Genomic DNA, 23,726 nt, shown 5'->3' with positions numbered 1-23,726 from the left:
GAAAAAAAGAAGAAAACGCTTTTATTTTTTTCTTATCAACTAGTCAACGAGGTCAACTAGTGGATTTACTAGTCGACTAGTTGAATAGTCGACTAGTTGAATAGTCGACTAGTTGCTTCAAGCCCTAGCTCATTATGGCCAAATGCATGCACTACTATACAGTATGTACCATGCCTGCACATGACTGACTTGTGTCGGGTTACAATGACGTATGCACACGCATGCACGTATTTATGCACACACGCACGCACGCACACAAAACAAGCATGCACACACGCACGTGTCGTTTACATTGTTTCCAGCAACAACATATTAATGTAAGGCATAAAATGCTCATTATGCTGGCCTGTCAAGCCTGACGAGTAAAAGAAAACAACATTTTTTGACGAGCAGACCCACCCAAACGAGGCTGCACTCTCAGCCAGCCTCGCAGCACTCTTCATTAGACAGTTAGGAGGGGAGGGGGGGGGGGGAGATGGGGAGAGAGAGAGAGATAGGCCAGGCTTGCATGGAAAGCGGAGCTGCTCGCTGACCAGTGTTGCCAGAGTATGTGAGAGAAATAAGCAACCAACGTCCAGGAAAACGAGCCCCAAAATAATAGCCCGGGCAGAGGCCTTTTTGGGGCAAACCGTGGGTCCGACCGACTCCTCGACACCGGGCACTGCACCCTCTGCTGTGGGTCCGACCGACTCCTCGACACCGGGCACTGCACCCTCTGCTGTGGGTCCGACCGACTCCTCGACACCGGGCACTGCACCCTCTGCTGTGGGTCCGACCGACTCCTCGACACCGGGCACTGCACCCTCTGCTGTGGGTCCGACCGACTCCTCGACACCGGGCACTGCACCCCCTGCTGTGGGTCCGACCGACTCCTCGACACCGGGCACTGCACCCCCTGCTGTGGGTCCGACCGACTCCTCGACACCGGGCACTGCACCCTCTGCTGTGGGTCCGACCGACTCCTCGACACCGGGCACTGCACCCTCTGCTGTGGGTCCGACCGACTCCTCGACACCGGGCACTGCACCCTCTGCTGTGGGTCCGACCGACTCCTCGACACCGGGCACTGCACCCCCTGCTGTGGGTCCGACCGACTCCTCGACACCGGGCACTGCACCCTCTGCTGTGGGTCCGACCGACTCCTCGACACCGGGCACTGCACCCTCTGCTGTGGGTCCGACCGACTCCTCGACACCGGGCACTGCACCCTCTGCTGTGGGTCCGACCGACTCCTCGACACCGGGCACTGCACCCTCTGCTGTGGTGTGGAACGCGTGTGTCGAATTTGAAGTCGGTGGGGCGAACGGTTCTTGAGTTACGTAAGACAAGTCTTACCTAAATTGTACTGAGATGAGAGAAGAGATAGTGTGGACAGATAAACAGAGAGCGAGAGAGAGAAGACTATTCATATATATATATATTTCCTCCTGAATGGCTTAATGTATAGATAACTGTGCATATTTACATCTTGCTGTTACATTATGGGCCCGTGAGCCTCTTTAGAGAAGAATGAATCCTCCGGATGCATCTGTTCCTGTGATGTCAGACACACCTGAGAAGCCTTTGATGTCCCGCCAAGAGGCAAAAAGCTGTCGCTATTTATTTCTGCGCTTGTAATTGCCCAATTATAGCATTACCAAAGCACACTGTGGTAATGTTGTAATGAGATAATTACATGTAATTAACATTAATAAAATCACACCCGTGAGTGAAGCTCTTATCATCGTGTACATCGTCATACATTCATAGTCTCATTCCAGCCAATCACAATTTGCTACCTCACTTTTGTCTTCAATGTTTGTGTATACGCAACAGTGTTTTTGGCAGCAAATTTTGATTTTAGTTTTAGTCGTACAGTAGTCTCTTGAATAGTTTTCATTTAGTTTTAGTCACCTGGAATGTTTTAGTGTTAGTCTAGTTTTAGTCGACTAAATATCATAAGATTTTGATTTAGTCGACTAAAATGTATTTTGAATGCCGGATGACTGTTCTTTTTTAGCATGCAACTAATTGTAAAATGACTTATACTGGATCTCTTGTCCACTAGTTCCTTCCTAACATTTTAGTCTAGTTTTTATTTGTTGACGAAATTGTCAACAAATGCTGTTTTCCCGAATATTTGACGATTCTCAGATTGATTCAAACCTGATGTTATAGAATCTACATGAACTTCTACAGAGCAGAGTATTTTGGAGAGTGTTCACACAGAGTTAGATTATTATAAACCTTGATTTGACTGTGTATAGGCATGCAGAGAAATAGCTGGGGTGAACTTGAAGAAATGTTCACACTCATGTGTTCCTGTTGTGCCTGGGGCACATGCCTATAGTGCTTGTGTGTGTGTGTACGTGCGTGCGACCGTGCGTGCGTGCGTGCTTGCGTGTGTGTACGTGCGTACGTGTGTACGTGCGTACGTGTGTGTGTGCGTGCGTGCGTGCATGGTATTCGGATGTATTCTGTCAGAGGCAGAAGTTGAATCCTGCTGCATCTCACCTTCTGCTCTCTTCTACTTGTTACGCTGCTGGCAGTTATACCTCCACATGGCAACTTTACATCCACTGGAATGCGTGCGTGCGTGCGTGCGTGGCGTGTGTGTGTGCGTGGCGTGTGTGTGCGTGCGAAAGGCAAATCAGGCGAGAAGAGCAGTGTTGATTTCGAAAAAAACAAAATGATTTTAGTTTTAGTCATAGTCTCTTGAATATTTTAGTTTAAATTTTAGTCACCTGGAATGTGTTAGTCTATAGTTTTAGTCGACTAAATATCATAAGAGTTTAGTCGACTGAATCTACAGTTGATTTAGTCGACTAAAATGCCTTGATGCCGTCGTAATGGCTGATTTACATTTAATGGCTGAAAATACGTCTCACAGCGCGACTCGTTATGTGAGCTTGTAGATCTGCTATTTTCAGCATGCAACCAAGTGTAAAATGACTTCAGTCTAGTTTTTATTTGTTGACGAAATTGTCAATATATTTAGTCTTAGTTTTCCCTCTGAGAGAGAGAGAGAGAGAGAGAGGAGACCAGCAAGCGGCAAAAGCCAAAGAGAAAAGTGTCTACGTTCTTCAACCTTGTTGCTGTGTGTGTCCCTCTCCAACCGTCCCCTCCCCTAACCTTGGCCTGCTGTGTCCCTCTCTCTCTCTCTATCTCTCTCTCTCTCTCTCTCAACCCAATCTGGCCTGCTGTGTCCCTCTCTCTCTCTCTCTCTCTCTCTCTATCTCTCTCTCTCTCTCTCTCTCTCTCTCTCTCTCTCTCTCTCTCTCTCTCTCTCTCTCTCTCAACCCCATCTGGCCTCCGATGCCTTCTCTCTCTCTCTACCAACCCAGCGCACCACCACCAAAACGCCTCCCCCGTCGGGGTGCGATATGGTAATGCAATCACCACAAACACCGTCTCCATCTGTCTGGGCCTAAATTGCACTGGCTCACAGCTGCTCCCAGGAGTTTCGGGGGAGCTGTTATAAAAAGGGGTGAGAGGAAAGTTGGAACAGAGCACTTATCCTCTCTCTCTGTCTGTCTCGACATCTGGGGGTCGACTCTTCAGTGTACACTGCCTCGCTGCGTCCCCATTATATACCGCCGCCTGTTGTAACCCTTGCATTTAAAGTCACAACTTTTTCTGAGCAGACGCAGCCAAGCGATAATAGCGCGTTAGCGCCGAGAGCAAAACGCCTGTGTCGTCTTTGTGAGGAGGAGGAGAGAGAGAGAGAGAGAGGGACTTTTTGTAGGAGACGCAGCCAAGCGATAATACTGTATTAGCATCGAGAGCAACACTGGTGGAACAACTTGGTACCGGGCCGGGGTTGGTGACCGCACGATCGGACCCCGCCGAACCTGACTCCCAAAGCCCCTCCCCCCTTCCTAAGTGAACTTACAGGATGCGTACTGTAGATTATTTGTAGTGCCCTGAGAGATAATGCTTTGAATGGGTATCTGTCATGAGTGACACTGTGTAACGCTGTGTGGATCGATCATCTGACAGCACCGGGCCTCCTGGAGTCACGGGCCTGTAGATCAAACGCTTATGTCGTCTCCATGAGGAGGGAAGAGAGGTGTTATGTGGAACTACTGTATGGAGGAGATGTGTTCCCCTTTTCTTTATTAAAGAGTGGACGACACGTCTGGCTACTAAAACAGAGGACTTTAGCATTCAGGCAGAGGAGTGGGAGGGAGAGACTTCAGACCTCAGAGCTCGGCCGTGGGGCCCTTTAATTAACTCCAGGTCTGTTACTGGCAGGGTTTTCAGGGTCTCACACACACACACACACACACGCACGCACGCACGCACGCACGCTGAGAGCAACTGGAAACTCAGCGGTGTGAAAGATCCCTCTTCTATTGAAGTTCAAGTGACGAGCCCCCGCTGTGCTCTAGAGGTAATGATTAGCCTGCCTCGTCCATTACATGCCCGGACGAGACAATGAAGCGGCCTTCGTCCTCTTCTTCACCACCACTCGGAGGTTCACAATCTGAACCAGCGTCACACACAGGTTTACACAGGCAGGGACGTGCACACATATAGACGTCAAAGGAGGCCTCATGAGCCCCTGTCCCTTTTACCCGTCTGTAAAACAACTGCCCTCTCCAGACCACCAATGCAGTATTTACTATGGTGCCATATGCCACTCCTTTCCATGGCATGCCCGTCTTTTTTCACAGACAGACAGTAGGCTGACAGGAAATGGGGAGAGAGATGGGGGGGTAAGACATGCAGTAAAGGCCGTCAGGCTCGGGAGTCGAACCCGCGGCACACTGCCAGACTGGATTACCAGCCAAGGTGCCTGGACCGCTGAGCCAAGTCTTCTGAATTAGAAATCTAATCTTGTGACACCGCATCTCCATTAGCTATAGAGTGCTGGGGTTGCGCCCCGAAAATAGCTGATCTACAAGCTCTCAACATGTTCCTCCCGTGGAAGCTCCTCACTATATACAGTACACCGTATATCCACCTCGATCCACTGTGCTTCTGTATCGTGAATTTAATTTGGAACAATTCATTTCAAACACGGTGACCACACTCTTGAGTGTGTGCAGTTCACTGTGTCAGCGCTTTCTCATAGTTACCTCTGCCTTGAGAACCACATAGCATGCTAGAAACGGACAACAGCCGTCGAGCGTTTGAATCTTTGAGTATATACATTCGCACACGATGCAAATTGCCACAACCTTTTAGCAAATGACTCACAATAGCTGGAAGGTACAGTACCGTACAGTATACAGCCAGGCAGCACCTGGCTCTTTGTGTAGCAAAAACATTAAAAAAACAACGTTTGTTGTTGCTGACTCCCGACAACAAACCGTCTGCCTACGAATTCTGTGACGCTTTCAGGCCAAAGTTGTTATACAGGTGCCGTTTGTCATTGCGTGCTTGTAAAGAATATGTACAGTTAATCCTGCCGGGCGTAATTTGTGGCCCTCCTGCCTGCGTGCTGCGCATGCAGCTCTGCTGAGTGCACCTTTTTCCTTGTTTTTTTCCCTCCCACCGCGGTGCAGGAATTCACTGAAGTTGAAACATTGGCCTTAATGCAGTTTTAGCTCTGCTCTCGTAAATAGAGGTGAGGTGTGTGTGTGTGTGTGTGTGTGTGTGTGTGTGTGTGTGTGTGTGTGTGTGTGTGTGTGTGTGCGCGAGAATATATGACTGTGTACATGCTGCGATCCGGAATTTACTGAATGAATTAAACATTTTAAATATCTGCTCTGTATGTTAATTGAGCAATATTACACGAGAGGGGGAGGTTTAATACAACAGTCAGTTACCCTTGAAACTGCGCTCCTGGAGAACAGAGCAGCTGAATTCTTTGTTTTGATTAGGTTTGGAGTGGTGCTCGTTTGAACCACGGCTCGAAGGCTGTTTCAACCAATCAGATTGCTTCCTCGAAACGAGCTGTTGTATAATTCAATACAATCTAATTAAGACATTTGCGGTGGTTGTTATCGCTTAGGACCTTATTATTGGCATTCGTGTGGGAGACATGCTGTGGAGGACATGAAAGATAATTATTGCAACTTCAAAATGTATGTGTTTGTTAAATACATTCATGATTGTGTTTATGCATTGAATTTGGTGTCCATTCAAGAGCACACACGCACGCACGCACGCATCTGTGTGGTATATTGAATGTGTGTGCATGCGGAGCGTCTCAAATCATTCCCTATAATAACAGCCCCTTGGCTGCGATGAGCTGCACATAACAGCAGCCAACCCCATTACAGTATAATGATAATGCTGGGTGGCCGTCTGACCGGCTGGACATATACAAGAAAGTGTGACTAAGGATTAGGGGGAACCAACTCTGTGCTCCCTGCGCTCCAGACAGACCCCTGGGGAGAGAGAGGCCTATGGGCCCTGGGCCTGTTTGCATGCCTAGAGAGAGAGACACACAGAGATATTGAAAAGGCAAAAGAAGAGAGATTTGGACAGTGAAAAACCACCGGCAAGGACGAACAAGATGATTCCTTTTTTCCCTCCGTCTCACCCTGCGCTCGTTGCCTTCCTTCATCTTGCTTGTTCATTATGCTGGAAATGAACAAGCAAGATAAATTTTATCTTGCTTGTTCATTTCCAGCATAAAACGAAGTGACTCACTAGATCGAAAAACAATTAATGCCTCACTTTAGAAACCCAAAAGCCTTATGGGATATACGAAGGCTTGATAGAATAAAATAAAAACTAAATAAATTAACCCATTTTTGTCAGGGAACCCCTCTTGGTCTTTTAAGCATTATGTTACACTTTATAGCTATTGAAAAAACGTGAAAATGGCACAAAAGCAATAGAGAGAGACACACTTACTGGAGACGGAGAGAGCCAGACAGAACGAGAGAAAGGAGAGATAGAGAGAGAGAGAGAGAGAGGTGCACTATGTGTCGAGAGGACGAGGATGGGAATGAGCTGTTGTGACGACCAGATGAATCACTTTAAGTAGCTGGCTAACCTTTTCGCTCGTAATGAAAGTGATCACCGCGGCACCTCGCAGAGAGAAAGAGAGAGAGAGATGGCATGTGTGTGCGTGCGTGCGTGCGTGCGTGCATGAGAGAGAGAGAGAGAGAGAGAGGTGGTTGAGCTATAGCTGTAGAAGAGAGCATGTCAGACTTGCAGCTTTCTTACCGTTCGACAGACTGTTTTAAAGTGGTTAAAAAATATAGCTTCATCATCCATTAGCGCCAAAGAGATGATCCCATGGAGTCTCTCTCTCCTCCTCCTCCTCCTGCTGCTCGTTATGTTATAATAACCTCTCCATGTGTACTGTAGTTCTAGCCTGGCTAATAAGCCAGACTCAAATCACACTGTCGTATCCGTTCCGCCGGCAGGCTTTTTTTTTTTGCCAGCGGCTGATTCGGTCTGGTTTATTAGCCAGGCTACTGTAGTTCATCCTAAATCTAATGGGAACAGTAGCAGCATAAGTTTTCCCCTTCTGTATTTGAGGTATATAGCAGGCAGCCGGTCTCTATACACGACCACAACCCACAGAGTGGTTGTTGGGTGTAGTTAGAGTGTGTGTGTGTGTGTGTGTGTGTGTGTGTGTGTGTGTGTGTGCATGCATGCAGCGAAAGAGAGGAAGACGCAGAGAGAGAAATACATTATATTGGTTGCGGCAGGCGGGTGATGCTTGGTTTTGGCAGCTCGTTTGCCTGTGGGTTGTCCTCCCTCCCCTCTCCAGTTAGGCTATGGTTTCTGTGTGGCTTACCACTGTACCCGCAATACTGACCCCCTCCGTCTCCATCTCACCAGTGTTGTTTTTGGCAGCAAATTTAGATTTTAGTTTCTTTCGTAGTCTCTTGAATAGTTTTCATATCATAGTTTTGGTCACATTTTAGTGACCTGGAAATTTTGTGTGTTTTAGTCTAGTTTTGGTCGACTAAAATATCATACGATTTTAGTCGACTAAATCTATACGGTTGATGTAGTCGACTGAATTGTGTTTTGGCGGTGCCTTGATGCCGGCGTAATGACTGATTTTACACTTGCTGAAAATAGCCAATCTACAAGCTCACAACTTGTGAACAAGTGTAAAATTACTTATACTGGATCTCTTGTCCACTAGTCCCTTCCTAACATTTTAGTGTAGTTTTTATTTGTTGACGAAATTGTCAATATATTTAGTCTTAGTTTTAGTCGTCATAGCTTAGTTTTCATTTAGTTTTCGTCAGTGAAAAAAGGTAGTCGACGAAATGTTTTTGTCATAGTCTTCTAGGGATAATTTCCCCAAGTGCAAACTTGTTTTAGAGTTTAATCAAACTCAATACTTCCAGCATTAATTTACATTTTGAAGTGTAAAATCAGCCATTACGACGGCACAAATGCCAGCAAAAATGCATTTTTGTCGACAAAAAACAACTGTGGATTTAGTCAACTAAAATCGTGTGACATTTAGCCGACTAAAACTATACACTAAAACATTAAGTGACTAAAATATGACAAAAACTACCCTCACATATTATATAACTTCTAACTCTTCCAATAGTGTAATACTGTACCTTTTGCTCGAGTCTGAAGAAGGCAAAGATTCCCTTTAAGCCCTCTCAGCCTCTGCGTCTCACTCAACCCATCTCTCTCTCTCTCTCTCTCTCTCTCTCTCTCTCTCTCTCTCTCTCTCTCTCTCTCTCTCTCTCTCTCTCTCTCTCTCTACCTCTCTCTGTCTATCCTCACTATCTTATACTCTCTCTACCTCAGCCCCCCTGTCTTCCTCCCCCACATCCCCAGTCAGTCAGTCTCCTCCTCCTCCAACACAGTAAGCCCCACCAACCCATCTTGATATGCATTTAGGCCACGGGACCAATGGGAGTTCTATACCACCGGACCAATAAGGGTTGGCTCCTTAACGATCAATAATGTAGCAGGGGACCCCACAGGAGGAGCCCGTGCTCTGGCAGCGTCCTGGAGGCGGTCGGTGCAAGAGAGGCTTTAGCAGACATGCAGTTAAAGTGACTACTATGTGTGCACAGAACGAACGGAGGCAGGCAGGCAGCAGGTTGCTTGGAAACTCATTACCTTGTAGCCGCCGGGGGACAGCGAGCAGCACCAATAAGATAATACTGTTATACCACACTGCCCGCTTTTACTCTCTAATGTGTATATATTTTTTTATACATGGGGGACCTGTGTGACCTGCACGTACGTACGCGCGTGTGTGTGTGTGTGTGTGTGTGTGTGTGTGTGTGTGTGTGTGTGTGTGCACTGGAACACCCAACGTAATCTATGGTAATCTACCTGGTATATCCCCACAGTTTAATGCTGTACATTTTTCTGTGCGCTGCTGATATCATAGCCTATATAGCCGCCAGCCAAAGCCACGCTGAAGTAGAGCGTTCACGGCCCATGAATAAAAGACAGGATTTCCATGAAGCGCATGGATTAGTTTTTATAGCACCGTCGTCCAGATATTTGCAGATTCCTGATATGGCTGCACGGTTGACTGCATGGCGACGAATCGATATATTTTTACTATAGCAAATTCCGTAGTACTTGCCCTATAGCCTCGACCTCCTACAGGCGTATGCAAAGAAAGGCCCAACTTAAGTAACTTAGTCTTAGATAGCATTCCATGTAGACTGGCAGTGGACCTCTATATAGGGACCTACCACGGGTCACGGACAAAGTCAGAGAGAGAAGGATGAGGCTGGCAGGGCACTGCGTCAGTCAGGCACCCAAAACTTGAGGCAAGTAAATTGACCCTATGGGAGCCAACCCGGGGCAAAGCCAGGAGGGGAAAGAAGCGTACCACCCTATGTAGACGTGCTGCAACGCGACAGCTTGGCTGACAACACTGCAGAGCTCAAGAACCTGATGTTGGATAGGAAATTGTGGAGGGCAGCGATCCAGGAATCCCGAGTTGGTGTTGGCTAGACCTCACTCTCGCTCGCTCACTACTTTGTATGTATGTGATGTATTGCCATGCTTTTTGTTCTTGCTTAATGTAAATCACTCTGGATTAAGAGCGTCCGCTAAATGCCTAAATTGTAAATTGTAGCACTGCAACTAAAATAAATAACACAATCTTTCTCTACCCTCTCTCTCTCTCGCTTTCTGTCACTTCTCTCCATATACTTTCCTCCCCTCTCTCTCTTCCTCCCCTCCCTTGACCTATCCCTCCTTCCCTGTACGTTTGTCTCTGTCCGTAAAGGAACAGCATAGCGGCGTCCGCCGTGTGTGCGTTCAACCTCAGCGCCATCGCTCAGGCCTTCAACGGGCCCTTCCGCTCCCAGGAGAACCCTCGCTCCACCTGGCTCCCCACGCCCAACCCCATACACAACTTCCAGGTGAGTTTTACACCAGCTGGCTCCCCACGTCCAACCCCATACACAACTTCCAGGTGAGTTTTACACCAGCTGGCTCCCCACGCCCAACCCCATACACAACTTCCAGGTGAGTTTTACACCAGCTGCCTCCCCACGTCCAACCCCATACACAACTTCCAGGTGAGTTTTACACCAGCTGGCTCCCCACGCCCAACCCCATACACAACTTCCAGGTGAGTTTTACACCAGCTGGCTCCCCACGTCCAACTCCATACACAACTTCCAGGTGAGTTTTACACCACCTGGCTCCCCACGTCCAACCCCAGAGTGAGTTTCACAAAACAAAACTCCTTGCTGGTGCTGCTTAACCTCCGCCAATACAAACAACCCAAACCGGGTTGGTTGGATGAGCGGGCGGCGGTGGCTCAGGGGTAGAGTGGCCTCGATGGTAACCGCAAGGTTGCCAGTTCGAACCCTGATGTGCTGGTTGGTGCCTTGCATGGTTTCCGCCGCCATCGGTATATGACTGTGCGTGTGAATGGGTGAATGTAATGCACAATCTATGTAAAGCGCCTTGGATAATGGCGCTATAGGCTGTAAATGCACCAGTCCATTTTACCATTTACCAAACCAGGCTAATGTAAGCAAGAACCAACTCAGAATAACCACAATCGAACCCAATGAGGCTAATATAAGTTAACCAGTGTTGATTTCCTCGACTAAAGCTATGGCGAAATATGTTCATCGACTACCTTTTTTCACTTTCTCTCACAACACTCACAACGCATCGCCCTGCAACGCATTGTGAGCTTGTAGATCGGCTATTTTCAGCAAGTGTAAAATATGCTATTTCGGCTGCATTAAGGCCAGCAAAAATGCATTTTTGTCGACAAAAAATTACTGTAGATTTAGTCAACTAAAATCATTTAGTCGACTAAAACTAGACTAACAATCCAGGTGACTAAAATTGTACTAAAACCAAATGAAGTTTCATTCCAAAGACTATGACTAAACTAAAATAGAACCACAACCATAACCACCCCAAACCAGATTATCTACAGCCTAAACCAATCAAGCTAATTAACCCCACCCACACGATGCAATTAAGTGAGGCTAATGTAATTAAAACCAACCCAAACCATGTAGGCCTATAACCGCAAATAAACCCATCACGGCTAAAGTAACATCACACAATCCCAAACTTTAATCCAGTTATTTTTACTCTCAAAATAATTGACTTTGTGAATGCAGATTGCAGAGAAAGAAAAACACCCACAATAAGGGCCTTCCCCTCTCCCACTGTTTATATTGTGTTTAGTTTCCAAGATGGCCGCAGCACCAGGAGGGGGTGGGGCGGAGGTGAGCGGGCGGGGTGGACATATGCCCTTACTGAGCTGCATTCAAGACACTTGCCTTGTGTCTGACACCTGACTTGTGTCTGAACACAGCTTTGATGGATGTGTTCTGCCCCCCTCCCCCCATCAAACAAAATGTTTGGTCAAACTATATGGGCTTCCATTGGAAATGCATTGGAGCGGCCATTAAACACATACACAAGACAGGTGTCTTGAATGTGTGAACGCAGCCCAGTAAGGGCATATGTCGACCCTCACCCGCTCACCTCCACCCCACCCCCTCCTGGTGCTGCGGCCATCTTGGAACCTAAACACAATATAAACAATTGGAGAGGGGTGGGGCCGAGAAAGGCCCTTATTGATGTCTAAATGTTTGAAGTTACTGTGGATGGCAGCTTCCCTCTGGTCTATGCTTCAGCACCATGGACAGCGAAGGAGGTCAGAGTTGGAGGGAGAGAAAAAAGCTGAAACGGGTGAAACACAGCAAAGGTCACCTAGTGATGATGACTATTGATATTAGTTGACCAACTATAGCTTCCAGCCGGTTAACATATACCTCTATTCAGAGGAGCTTCAGCAATGACTGGTTGTTCAACCGGTTGTTGAACCGCAAGTAAGAGATACTGTGAGAGTTTCTCACAGAATATATATTCTGAAAGAATATATATTTATTGAAAAATAGCAGACCTACAAGCTCGTAGCATGGCACTTGGTGCCGCGCTATGAGCTTGTAGGTCTGCTATTTTTCAATAGCTAAAGTATAACATAATGCTTAAAACACCAAAACGGCTTCCCGTCCAGAATGGGTTAAAGTTAATGGACCAAATGTACTTATGATGAAATTCATGATGATAAAATGATGATAAAAAATACAATAAAAAAAGTGTATAGTCTATATATACGACTATACTGTATACTTAATGTAGTGGATGATTGGGGGCTGGGGATAGATGGGTATATATTAAGATCAGAGGAGCTTATAAAAAATAAAAAAATTGAAGAAATGAAACATTAACTAGTTAATTTTCTGGGACTGTGAACTTAAATTGTAAAATGTGAACTTTGCACAAAACTCCTTTCTCCTCTCTGTGACCTCAGTCTCTCTTACTATAGATCTAATGAAGCAAAAAAACTGCCAAAAGAAAAGTATCATAAAAAAGGTAATTTCCTTCCCTCTCTCTGCAGCCTTGGCTCTTATTTCTGCTGAATAAAGTGACAAGGCTGCAAATCACAGCTCCACGAGTACACGCTGCGTCATTCCATGTCATGCCGGGGCATCGTTGAGGCTTGACAGATGTTGACGTTACATCGGAAAGAAATTGTTGGTTGGCACTAGCCCATTCTGAACGGGAACCCCTTTTTGGTGTTTTAAAGCATTATGTTATATACACTATCGCGAAAATGTGGCGCAAATCTTTGAATGTATATTATTTCAGAGCGGATGTTTTTAACTCAAATCTTTGATGGGGGGGGGGGGGGGGGAGTCCCTGGAACAACATATTTTCAGATGGGGGTCGGCGGCCAATTACATTCTGTATAATATTTGGGGGTCCTTGACATGAAAATGTTTGAGCACCACTGAGATAGAAACATGAGGTTTCTCAGAAAACTGTCATGATTTAGAAGACATTTGTAGAATCGTCCTCAGGTCTAAATGGGCTAGAGACCCGCTATTACTTGATATGCGATATAATGAAAAAAGGAACGACCTCACCAGAAATGCTTTATTAGATTTAATCCATGCGGCGATGACTGGGGAAAGTGAGCACTGAGCAGTCACTTTTTTGCGGTTGTGTAGTTTGTAGCACGCAGACAGACACAGCGGTTGTGTAGTTTGTAGCACACACACAGTGGTTGTGTAGTTTGTAACAATGCACAGACACAGCGGTTGTGCAGTTTGTAGTATGCACACAGACAGTGGTTGTGTAGTTTGTAACAATGCACAGACACAGCGGTTGTGCAGTTTGTAGTATGCACACAGACAGTGGTTGTGTAGATTGAAACACACACACACAGTGGTTGTGTAGTTTGTAGCACACACACACAGTGGTTGTGTAGTTTGTAGCACACACACAGTGGTTGTGAAGTTTGTAGCACACACACACAGTGGTTGTGTAGTTTGTAGCACACAAACAGTGGTTGTGTAGTTTGTAGCACACACACACAGTGGTTGTGTAGTTTGTAGCACACACACACAGTGGTTGTGTAGTTTGTAGCACACACACAGTAGTTGTGTAGTTTGTAGCACACACACAGTGGTTGTGTAGTTTGTAGCACACACACAGTGGTTGTGTAGTTTGTAGCACACACAGTGGTTGTGTAGTTTGTAGCACACACACAGTGGTTGTGTAGTTTGTAGCACACACACACAGTGGTTGTGTAGTTTGTAGCACACACACAGTGGTTGTGTAGTTTGTAGCACACACACAGTGGTTGTGTAGTTTGTAGCATGCACACACAGTGGTTGTGTAGTTTGTAGCACACACACAGTGGTTGTGTAGTTTGTAGCACACACACAGTGGTTGTGTAGTTTGTAGCATGCACACACAGTGGTTGTGTAGTTTGTAGCACACAGTGGTTGTGTAGTTTGTAGCATGCACACACAGTGGTTGTGTAGTTTGTAGCATGCACACACACAATGGTTGTGTAGTTTGTAACAATGCACACACACAGTGGTTGTGTAGTTTGTAACAATGCACATCCCTTGATAAAGTTGGGGAATGTGTGCAATATTGCAGTGTTTCATGGTGCTTTTCCTGTGAATGTGTATATGTTTTTTGTATGCAGCTGTGACTCCGTCTCCAAGACAAATTTCTCCTTAGGGAGACAATTAAAGACAACCTTGAACCTCTCTCTCTGTCTCTCTCTCTCTGTCTCTCTCTCCCACAGTGTGGTACCATAGAGGACGAGGGGGGCCCCAACGATGGGCTGACGGAGCGCAGCCTCCAGGACGCGCAGCGCCTCTACCTGATGAACGACGTGGTGCAGCCGGTGTCCGTGGACCCCCTGGTGATGCAGGACGACGTGCGCTTCTCCAACCTGGTGGTGGACATCGTCCAGGGCATGGACACGCTCTACCACGTCATGTACATCGGTACCGGTACGTTAAACACACGCTCTACCACGTCATGTACATCGGTACCGGTACGTTAAACACACGCTCTACCACGTCATGTACATCGGTACCGGTACGTTAAACACATGCTCTACCACGTCATGTACATCGGTACTGGTACGTTAAACACACGCTCTACCACGTCATGTACATCGGCACCGGTACGTTAAACACACGCTCTACCACGTCATGTACATCGGCACCGCTACGTTGAAACCATAGACTGTAAAAAATATGGACAAAGCGTTCCCCGGGTCTAACATGGACGTAAAATGAAGCCTGTAATTCCTTGCACTGTAAGTCGCCATATTCCTAGATCCGTTTGGGCCCAGCTGGCCATTGGCTGGCCCAGACAACGAGGTGGGACTTCCCCCCTTACTCTTCGTTGGTTTGTATTTTGACTGAACGGGGGGTGGCTCCCGTTCATAGACTGTAACGGTAGCCACGCCCCTCAGAACATACGCGACTTTAGGGTAATTTTTTTAATAAATGGGACCATAATTTTCCAAAAAGAATATTATGACATGAGAAATGAGACTTTAAACTAGTGACTGGAAGCAGAAAGTATTCATGACCATGTTTATTAAGGTAATACAGTCTAGGTGAAGTTGGGCCCAAATACATGGGCCTCTATGGAGCTATGGGTTTTTTGGGCCCAATGACAGCGCCACAACAGGCCATTATATGAACTTTCAGGAAGTCCCGATTTTCTTAGTGGCTTCACAGAATATCTGTCTGACTGCCCCCCTGGTTGAAACACACGCCCTACCACGTCATGTACATCGGCACCGCTACGTAGAAACACACGCTCTACCACGTCATGTACATCGGCACCGCTACGTAGAAACACACGCTCTACCACGTCATGTACATCGGCACCGGTAAGACACGCTCTACCACGTCATGTACATCGGCACCGGTACGTAGAAACACACGCTCTACCACGTCATGTACATCGGCACCGGTACGTAGAAACACACGCTCTACCACGTCATGTACATCGGCACCGGTGCGTTGAAACACACGCTCTACCACGTCATGTACATCGGCACCGCTACGTAGAAACACACGCTCTACCACATCATGTACATCGGCACCGCTACGTTGAAACACACGCTCTACCACGTCATGTACATCGGCACCGCTACGTAGAAACACACGCTCTACCACGTCATGTACATCGGCACCGCTACGTAGAAACACACGCTCTACCACGTCATGTACATCGGCACCGGTGCGTTGAAACACACGCTCTACCACGTCATGTACATCGGCACCGCTACGTAGAAACACACGCTCTACCACATCATGTACATCGGCACCGCTACGTTGAAACACACGCTCTACCACGTTTTGTACATCAGCACCGCTACGTTGAAACACACGCTCTACCACGTCATGTACATCGGCACCGCTACGTTGAAACACACTCTCTACCACGGCATGTACATCGGCACCGCTACGTTGAAACACACGCTCTACCACGTCATGTACATCGGCACCGCTACGTTGAAACACACGCACTACCACGTCATGTACATCGGCACCGCTACGTAGAAACCAGGGGGGCAGTCAGCCAGATATTTCGTGAAGCCTCATTTGAAATCGGTAGTTCATATAATGGCCTGTTGTGGCGCTGGACTGGACCCAAAAAGCCCCATAGCTCCATAGAGGCCCATGTATTTTGGCCCAACTTCACCTAGACTGTATTACCTTAATAAACATGGTCATGAATACTTTCTTCTTCCAGTCACTAGTTTAAAGTCTCATTTCTAATGTCATAATATTCTTTTTGGAAAATTATGGTCCCATTAATTAAAAAAATGACCATAAAGAAAAAAAAACATCGCGTATGTTCTGAGGGGCGTGGCTACCGTTACAGTCTATGATCGGGATTCCCCTCCCACTCGAGTCAAAATAAAAACCAACGGAGAAGAAGGGGGGGAAGTCCCGCCTCGTTGTCTGGGCAGCCAATGGCCAGCTGGTCCAAAACGGAGCCAGCCAATGGCCAGCTGGTACCAAACGGATCTAGAAAGATGGCGATTTACAGTGCAGGAATAACAGGCTTCATTTTACGTCCATGTTAGACCCGGCGAACGCTTTGTCCATATTTTTTACAGTCTATGGTAGAAACACACGCTCTACCTCGTCATGTACATCGGTACCGGTACGTAGAAACACACGCTCTACCACGTCATGTACATCGGCACCGCTACGTAGAAACACACGCTCTACCACGTCATGTACATCGGCACCGCTACGTTGAAACACACGCTCTACCACGTCATGTACATCGGCACCGCTACGTAGAAACACACGCTCTACCACGTCATGTACATCGGCACCGCTACGTAGAAACACACGCTCTACCACGTCATGTACATTGGCACCGCTACGTTGAAACACACTCTCTACCACGTCATGTACATTGGCACCGCTACGTTGAAACACACTCTCTACCACGTCATGTACATCGGCACCGCTACGTTGAAACACACGCTCTACCACGTCATGTACATTGGCACCGCTACGTTGAAACACACTCTCTACCACGTCATGTACATCGGCACCGCTACGTTGAAACACACGCTCTAACACGTTTTGTACAGTGTACAGTATGTGGACATTTTTGGAACCAGACCTTCAAAATGTCTTCCAAATCCGTCAACAAGGCCTGCCATATATGCACTGGAAAAATATGTGCGTGACATTTCTTTTAAAAAACATATATAGGAACACTTTTGGTGGAGAGGTTTGTCTAACGCAGTGGTTCCCAAACTGTGGTGCGTGCACCCCTTGTGGTGCCAGAGGGCCTTCTAGGGGGTGCGCGACATGAAAAGGCTAATGGTGGTGCTATGGTTTTATTTTAAATATATTAACATGTATTATAAATATATTATATGTTAATATATGGCAAGTATATGCAGAATATAGCCTATCCTGCATATATATGCCATTTTCAGGTTCATATAATATATATTGCATATATTATATGCAATATGCATATATATGGATAAATAGGAAATATATGTCTCTATATAGCTTATGCAATTTATATTTCCAATTTTCCATGTGGGGGGGGGGTGTCGTCAGCTAGGTCAGGGGGTAACAGGGGGTGCATGGCCAAAAAAGTTTGGGAACCGCTGGTCTAACGCATGTTATGCTTAGCTGTGATTGGACCATAGCAGTTTGGGGAAGGGCTTAGCTATAGGTCCATTCATTACAAAAAGCTTCTAAAATATAATGTTCTGCCCCAAAATCCATATAAATGTCACACTATTAAGGCAACCGGCCCGGTTCCATGCGTTGCACAAGGTGCCTTTTTTCACTTGAGCACCTGCCCCTCTAAATGTCTGTGCACGCCACTGACGCCTGATAAACTGATAAACTGCCAGGTGAAACAAGCGCTCTCCATTGTGCATCTGTCTCCCTTTCTTTTTCTTTTTTTTTGTTTTGTTTCTGTGTCAGAACCTCACGGCCGTTGTCTGCGTTAGTTTCCGACGTTCTTTTGTTGGTTCAATCACTGTGTTTTAATGGCTTTGCTGTAGCTCCAGACAGTTAGCTCATAACATTAGCCGCTGTAGTCAGTGGCCTCTTCGCCGCGGCGTCGCCGCGTGGCTGCAGACTTCCCCAGCCAATCATGACAAGGTCGCTACTACGCGATTGGCTGGCGGTGTTTCAGAGTATGGGGTTAGGCGTTTGCCACCGCTCATTTCCCCATTATGTCCAAGGGGCCAGCTAGGCACTCCAATGTTGAAGCGCTGGGCCCTAGTGGTAAGAGGAAGGACTGCAGGCGGACCCGTGGATTCATGACGAGGAAACCAGTGCAGCTGGGCTTTAACATTGAGTGCTCGTTTGCACTCCGGGTGCTTCAAAACGCCACTGAGCAACTTCCACTGACATGAATAGCGGAGGGGGCGGAGCTTCGCACCAGTTCAGTCTCTATCCTTTTAATACTTTATGATTATGTTCTCCTGTAGAGTACGGCAGCATCCTGAAGGCGCTGGCCACGACCAACAAGAGCCTCCAGGGCTGCTACCTGGAGGAGATGGAGCTGCTCCCGTCGGGCGTGCGAGAGCCCATCCTCAGCCTGCAGATCCTCCATAGTGACCGCTCGCTGTTCGTAGGCCTCAACGGCCGCGTGCTGAAGATCCCCCTGGAGCGCTGCTCCAACTACAGGACGGAGCTGTGAGTTACTTAACCCTAACCCTAACCCTGGAGCACTGCTCCAACTACAGGACGGAGCTGTGAGTTACTTAACCCTAACCCTAACCCTGGAGCTCTGCTCCAACTACAGGACGGAGCTGTGAGTTACTTAACCCTAACCCTAACCCTGGAGCGCTGCTCCAACTACAGGACGGAGCTGTGAGTTACTTAACCCTAACCCTAACCCTGGAGTACTGTACTGTATTTAAGTACAATTTTGAGGTATTTGTACTTTACTTGAGTATATATTTCCAATTTCCAGTACTTCCACTTCACTACAATTATTTGAAAACTTGAGTTACTTTGGTGATTTGAATTTTGCTTAGAAAACTTACATTTCGGCCGTTTCACAATGCGTCGCGTTAGATTTAGTACACATTTTGAACTTGTACTTTTACTTGTAGTACTTTAAGTACATTTTGATGCCGATACTTTTGCACTTTTACTCAAGTATATTTTCAATTCCGTACAATTTTCAAAAAATTGCAGTATTGGTACTTTTACTTAAGTAAAACAATTGAGTACTTTTTGCACCACTGGCATCGAGTAGCCACACGACCTTGTCTCTCTGGTCCCATGTGGAAGAGTCCGGCCTCCGAAGGAGGTCTGTATACAGGAGGTCTGTACACAGGGGGGCAGGTGTTCATTATGTCACACTCGCATGCTGCACTGTCTGTCTGTCAAGACCCCACTCAATCATTGCTGATTTGAAGCAGCCGACTGCCTCGGCCGGGCAAACTGTCTCAAAGTTTCACAAAGTCCTCCAACTAAGAAAAGTGAGGAATATCTTGTATGGGGACAGCTAGCTGCCACTGTGTTTGGAAAATAATGTGACGGCCATGCAGTATACTGTATACTGTGGTATTTATGTGTTATTGTTCTTTTTATGGCTTTTGGCAGTATACTAACTGTATATATACCTGTATAGAGTATATCATATATATTTTCTGAACCTGGCTGGTCTACCATTTAAAGTAATTTACTGTCGACACCGACCGTGATGAATAGGTCTGGAAGGCCTTGCCTATGTAATGGTTAAAGTCTTGATGGAGCCAGACAAGCAAAAGCACGTCTGTGTATATATAATCTGCAAAGCCAATGCTGTTTTCTGTAAATGAACATTTTCCATAATACAAAAAGAAAAAAATGCACGGCTCCCCTGCTGCTGTTCTGTGTCCATACCAGACAGAACATAACGAGGAAATGTGTTTTTAGAGAGGTTTTTAGAGACAGGAGGGAGAGATAAAGAGAGAGATAAAGAGAGAGAGAGAGAAAGGCGCAGAAAATGAAGGCAGATGGCAGAAAGAGAGAGTGAATGCTTGAGAGAGAGAAAGTCTATACAGAGAGAGAGAGAGATAAATAGAGGAGGGAGAGAGAGATAGTTGAGAGAGAAAATGAAGGCAGAAAGAGAGAGTGAATGTTTGAAGAGAGAGAGAGTCTATACAGAGAGAGAGAGGGATTGCTTTTGCTGAGCCTTTTCTGACTACTAGTGTTATTCATGTGAAAGTCTCTCTGTGTCTCTGGGGTGAGGGAGGATAGAATAGCTCTCTCTCTCTCTCTCTCTCTCCCTCTCTCTCTCTCTCTCTCCGGCTGTTTGTCCAACCTCCGCCGCCCTGCATCTCATCAATGCTTTCAATCAACTTGCCTCTGCCCCGGCACCATATACAGGCTTCAAAGTCCTCAACCTCATTTTAGCATACAAATGGCTCGGTGCGCTGTCAGCTATGTGAGCTGCTGTGCATAAGTGTGTGTGTGTGTGTGTGTGTGCATGCGCGCTTGTTTGTGTGTTTGTGGGTGTGTGTGTGTGTGTGTGTGTGCGTGTGTGTGTATGTGTGCGCGCGTGTGTGTGTGTGCGTGTGCGTGGGTAGAGAGTTCTCTATATTCACACTGCATGATGAGTCAGCTACACAGTACCAGCTCTTACCCAAGTTACCCCTATATAGCTCCCGCTCTCTCAACCGCACGCACGTGTATACAGTACATGCGCAACATGTGTGCGCGCGTGCGTGTGTGTGCGATTTGTGCGAGGGCACACACGCAAGTAAGTATAGCGAGCTCTTACGAAAGGAAGCGAGCACATGACGGTGCTCCGAACAAAAAAAAAAAGGAGTGGGTGCAACGATGTGCCTGTGCAACACGGGGAGACAGAGGGAGGGAAGACAGCCCGGGCCTATTTAAAAACACAGTCGGGCGGAACAATGAGAGCAACGGGGCTGCCAAGGGCACGCCGGAGGAAGTGCTGTCCTCATAATCCAATCCGCTCATGCGCTGCACTGCATACGCCCACCTCGCTGGGCTGACTCATGCCGCAAAACCCAACAGAGCGAGCGAGGCGCTCATATAGAAATAACGACAGGTCAAAAAAGAGTCAAAGACCCATTTATACTTTTTTTTTTGCGTGTCGGTGCCGTGTGCCGCTGCCGTGTGCCGGTGACATGTCATGTTTGTGTGCGGTATACAGTGTTTTTAGTCTGACACTGCACAACGGACTACATACTGTAAATCATAAGTGTGGCATGTATGAACTCCATATAGGCAGTGTTGTATCATTTCTTCCAGGGGTCTGTAGATTATTACCTTATTTTCCTAATGTAGCAAGAAATGAGCTGTGATTCCCAGGCAAAGTCCTTTGTTTTAGAGAACTCCAGTCTTCTATAGTTTAGTTGGTTAAGTTGTGTGAAAATACACGACAGCAGCACACAGAAGTAGCTATAGGAAGGGGCCCGATATAGACGATGAGTATTGATGATTTGGGACTATAGGTAAATTAGGCCAGTCCACACCACTTGCATCTCATCATCATTTTTTCCCGACCGCGGTCTGGTCTGCTTTGAGGCAGGACTCCAGAGAAGAAGGGAAGATATTAAACTCATTGTCAGCTCTGTAGCAGTGGCCGGCAAACTGTGTTCTTCTGGATCGGACTAGTGAAGAAACACGGGGAAGGTTGCCGTATATTATAGAAGTCGACTTGCAACTATACTTGCAACCATTATCCCCAAAATGGCACCATGTTGTCTGCAACTGCTCAGTCAGCGGTTGCATTCAGTATTTAAGTCTGACGTCATTTTGTAGTGCTACGTTACGTCCGGGTCCAAGTGGCATCAGCTCCCGTCCGCATCTCATTGTAAATAGAATATCTAAACGTGTGAATCTTTTTACAATGACGTTATTTTTCAGAAAGGAAGCCATTGAGGGTTAAAATGGGTCTTAATGCTTCCAACTCGAGTAGAATTATTAATGTTTTGTACAAGTGTCCATGACAAAAAAAAAGATATGATGTGGAGACAATAAAGACTATTATTATCATTAGTATTGAAGGGGGTAACAGTCAACATATTTAGAATGTGTGCAGGCTTGAGTATGTTGAATCTAGTTTGCATTAATGAGGATTTAGTTGACACAATGAAATAAAATGGCGATAGTATCCAGTGTGGGGCAAGACGGCCTGTCACAGCCAGATTTGGGAGAGCAGCGCAGCTTTGTTGGAAAGCGGTAAAATGAGACTTTCGTGGTTGTTTTCGTCTCGGATTTAGTCCGACGGAGCGTCACAGTATAACTCTATGGGGACACAAAAGCGACACAAAAGTAGGACCCGGAAGTATCTCTGGAGGGGGCGCTCACGTCACGGCTAAAAGACTGAATTGGTGTGGACTGCCCTTCTAGAACAGACCTTCAGTCCCACTGTTAAATCCACGCGTTAATGAATTGATGCAGTGTAGAAATTGACCTGTACGGGATCATTCACACTCCCAGTGTTCACTTAACTTTTGGGATTTATTCAGGTCATGACACACAGACCCACCATAGGAGAACAGCGCTGGCATGAGCGCGCACACACATGCGCACACACACACCCACCCACACACACATACACATGCGTCGCAAAAAATACTGCAATTGCTTTACTGTTAGAAAAGTGAAACTAAATACTTTTTTCTCTCGTGTGTCTTGCTCTCCCCACGCGGGCGTTGTTGGCCTGCATGGCCGCTCGTAATTTAGCGGCGCTGAAAACACCACCTGGCGCGCTTCTTCTTTTCCGTCTGAAATACACTCCTCCTCATTGTGACGGTTGTCTGACTGAGCCCATTCTGAAGACCCTCCATCTCTCCATGCTGCTCTGTGTGTGGCCCACCCGTCCCCCCCCGTCCCCCACCCGTCCATTCACACACTCATACACTCATTCAGACAGCAGCATACAATGGGCCCAACTTTTTGTTTTTGTTTTTAAGGCGGCTTTTACAGAGCTATACAGTCATTATCGTTATCCCCCCCCCCCCCACACACACACACACACACACACACACACACACACTTGCTATAGAACTCGAACTTCCTGACATAAACTGCTTTCTTTGCACAGTATGCATAAATACGCACGCACGCACGCACAAACACACGGACGCACGCACAAACACACGCACGCGCGCACAAACACACGCACGCGCGCACAAACACACGCGCGCACACACGTGCAAACCCACGCACACGCACTCACTCACGCGGAGGGGTGGTCTGAATTCGCACAGTGTGAAGGCAGAAGTTTTTGAGACATGATTTATGTAGAAGTCATAACTTATCCATTTTGTTCAGAGAGAAATCCAGCTGGCCATAGAATAATGGATGGACTGTGTCAATGTGTGAATTGTATAGCGTAGGACGTGAGCGTGCGTGTGCGTGCATGTGCATGTGTGTGTGTGTGTGTGTGTGTGTGTGTGTGTGTGTGTGATACAACTCTATCTCTAGGCTCATGCACACACACACACACACACACACACGCACAGCAGAGAGTGCACAGTGGACCGCACATGGACACAT

The 23,726-nt window shown here is 46.8% G+C and overlaps 1 protein-coding gene across 4 annotated transcripts in view; it reads left to right on the top strand.

Annotated features, from left to right (window-relative positions):
* Positions 1 to 23,726, top strand: part of sema5ba (sema domain, seven thrombospondin repeats (type 1 and type 1-like), transmembrane domain (TM) and short cytoplasmic domain, (semaphorin) 5Ba) — a 151,800-nt gene that overhangs the window by 81,997 nt on the left and 46,077 nt on the right. For all 4 annotated transcript variants that reach the window (XM_083776085.1, XM_083776083.1, XM_083776084.1 and 1 more), the window contains exons 8-10: positions 10,121 to 10,256; positions 14,480 to 14,690; positions 18,686 to 18,893. In XM_083776085.1, coding sequence (XP_083632211.1) covers positions 10,121 to 10,256; positions 14,480 to 14,690; positions 18,686 to 18,893 — 555 coding nt within the window. The remainder of the gene's footprint in view (positions 1 to 10,120; positions 10,257 to 14,479; positions 14,691 to 18,685; positions 18,894 to 23,726) is intronic.

Source organism: Protomyctophum parallelum, assembly GCF_964188405.1.
Source record: "Protomyctophum parallelum genome assembly, chromosome: 11".
Lineage (NCBI taxonomy): Eukaryota > Metazoa > Chordata > Actinopteri > Myctophiformes > Myctophidae > Protomyctophum > Protomyctophum parallelum.
The sequence above is the reverse complement of the archived record's forward strand: the minus strand, read 5'-3'. Positions and strand labels throughout refer to the sequence as shown.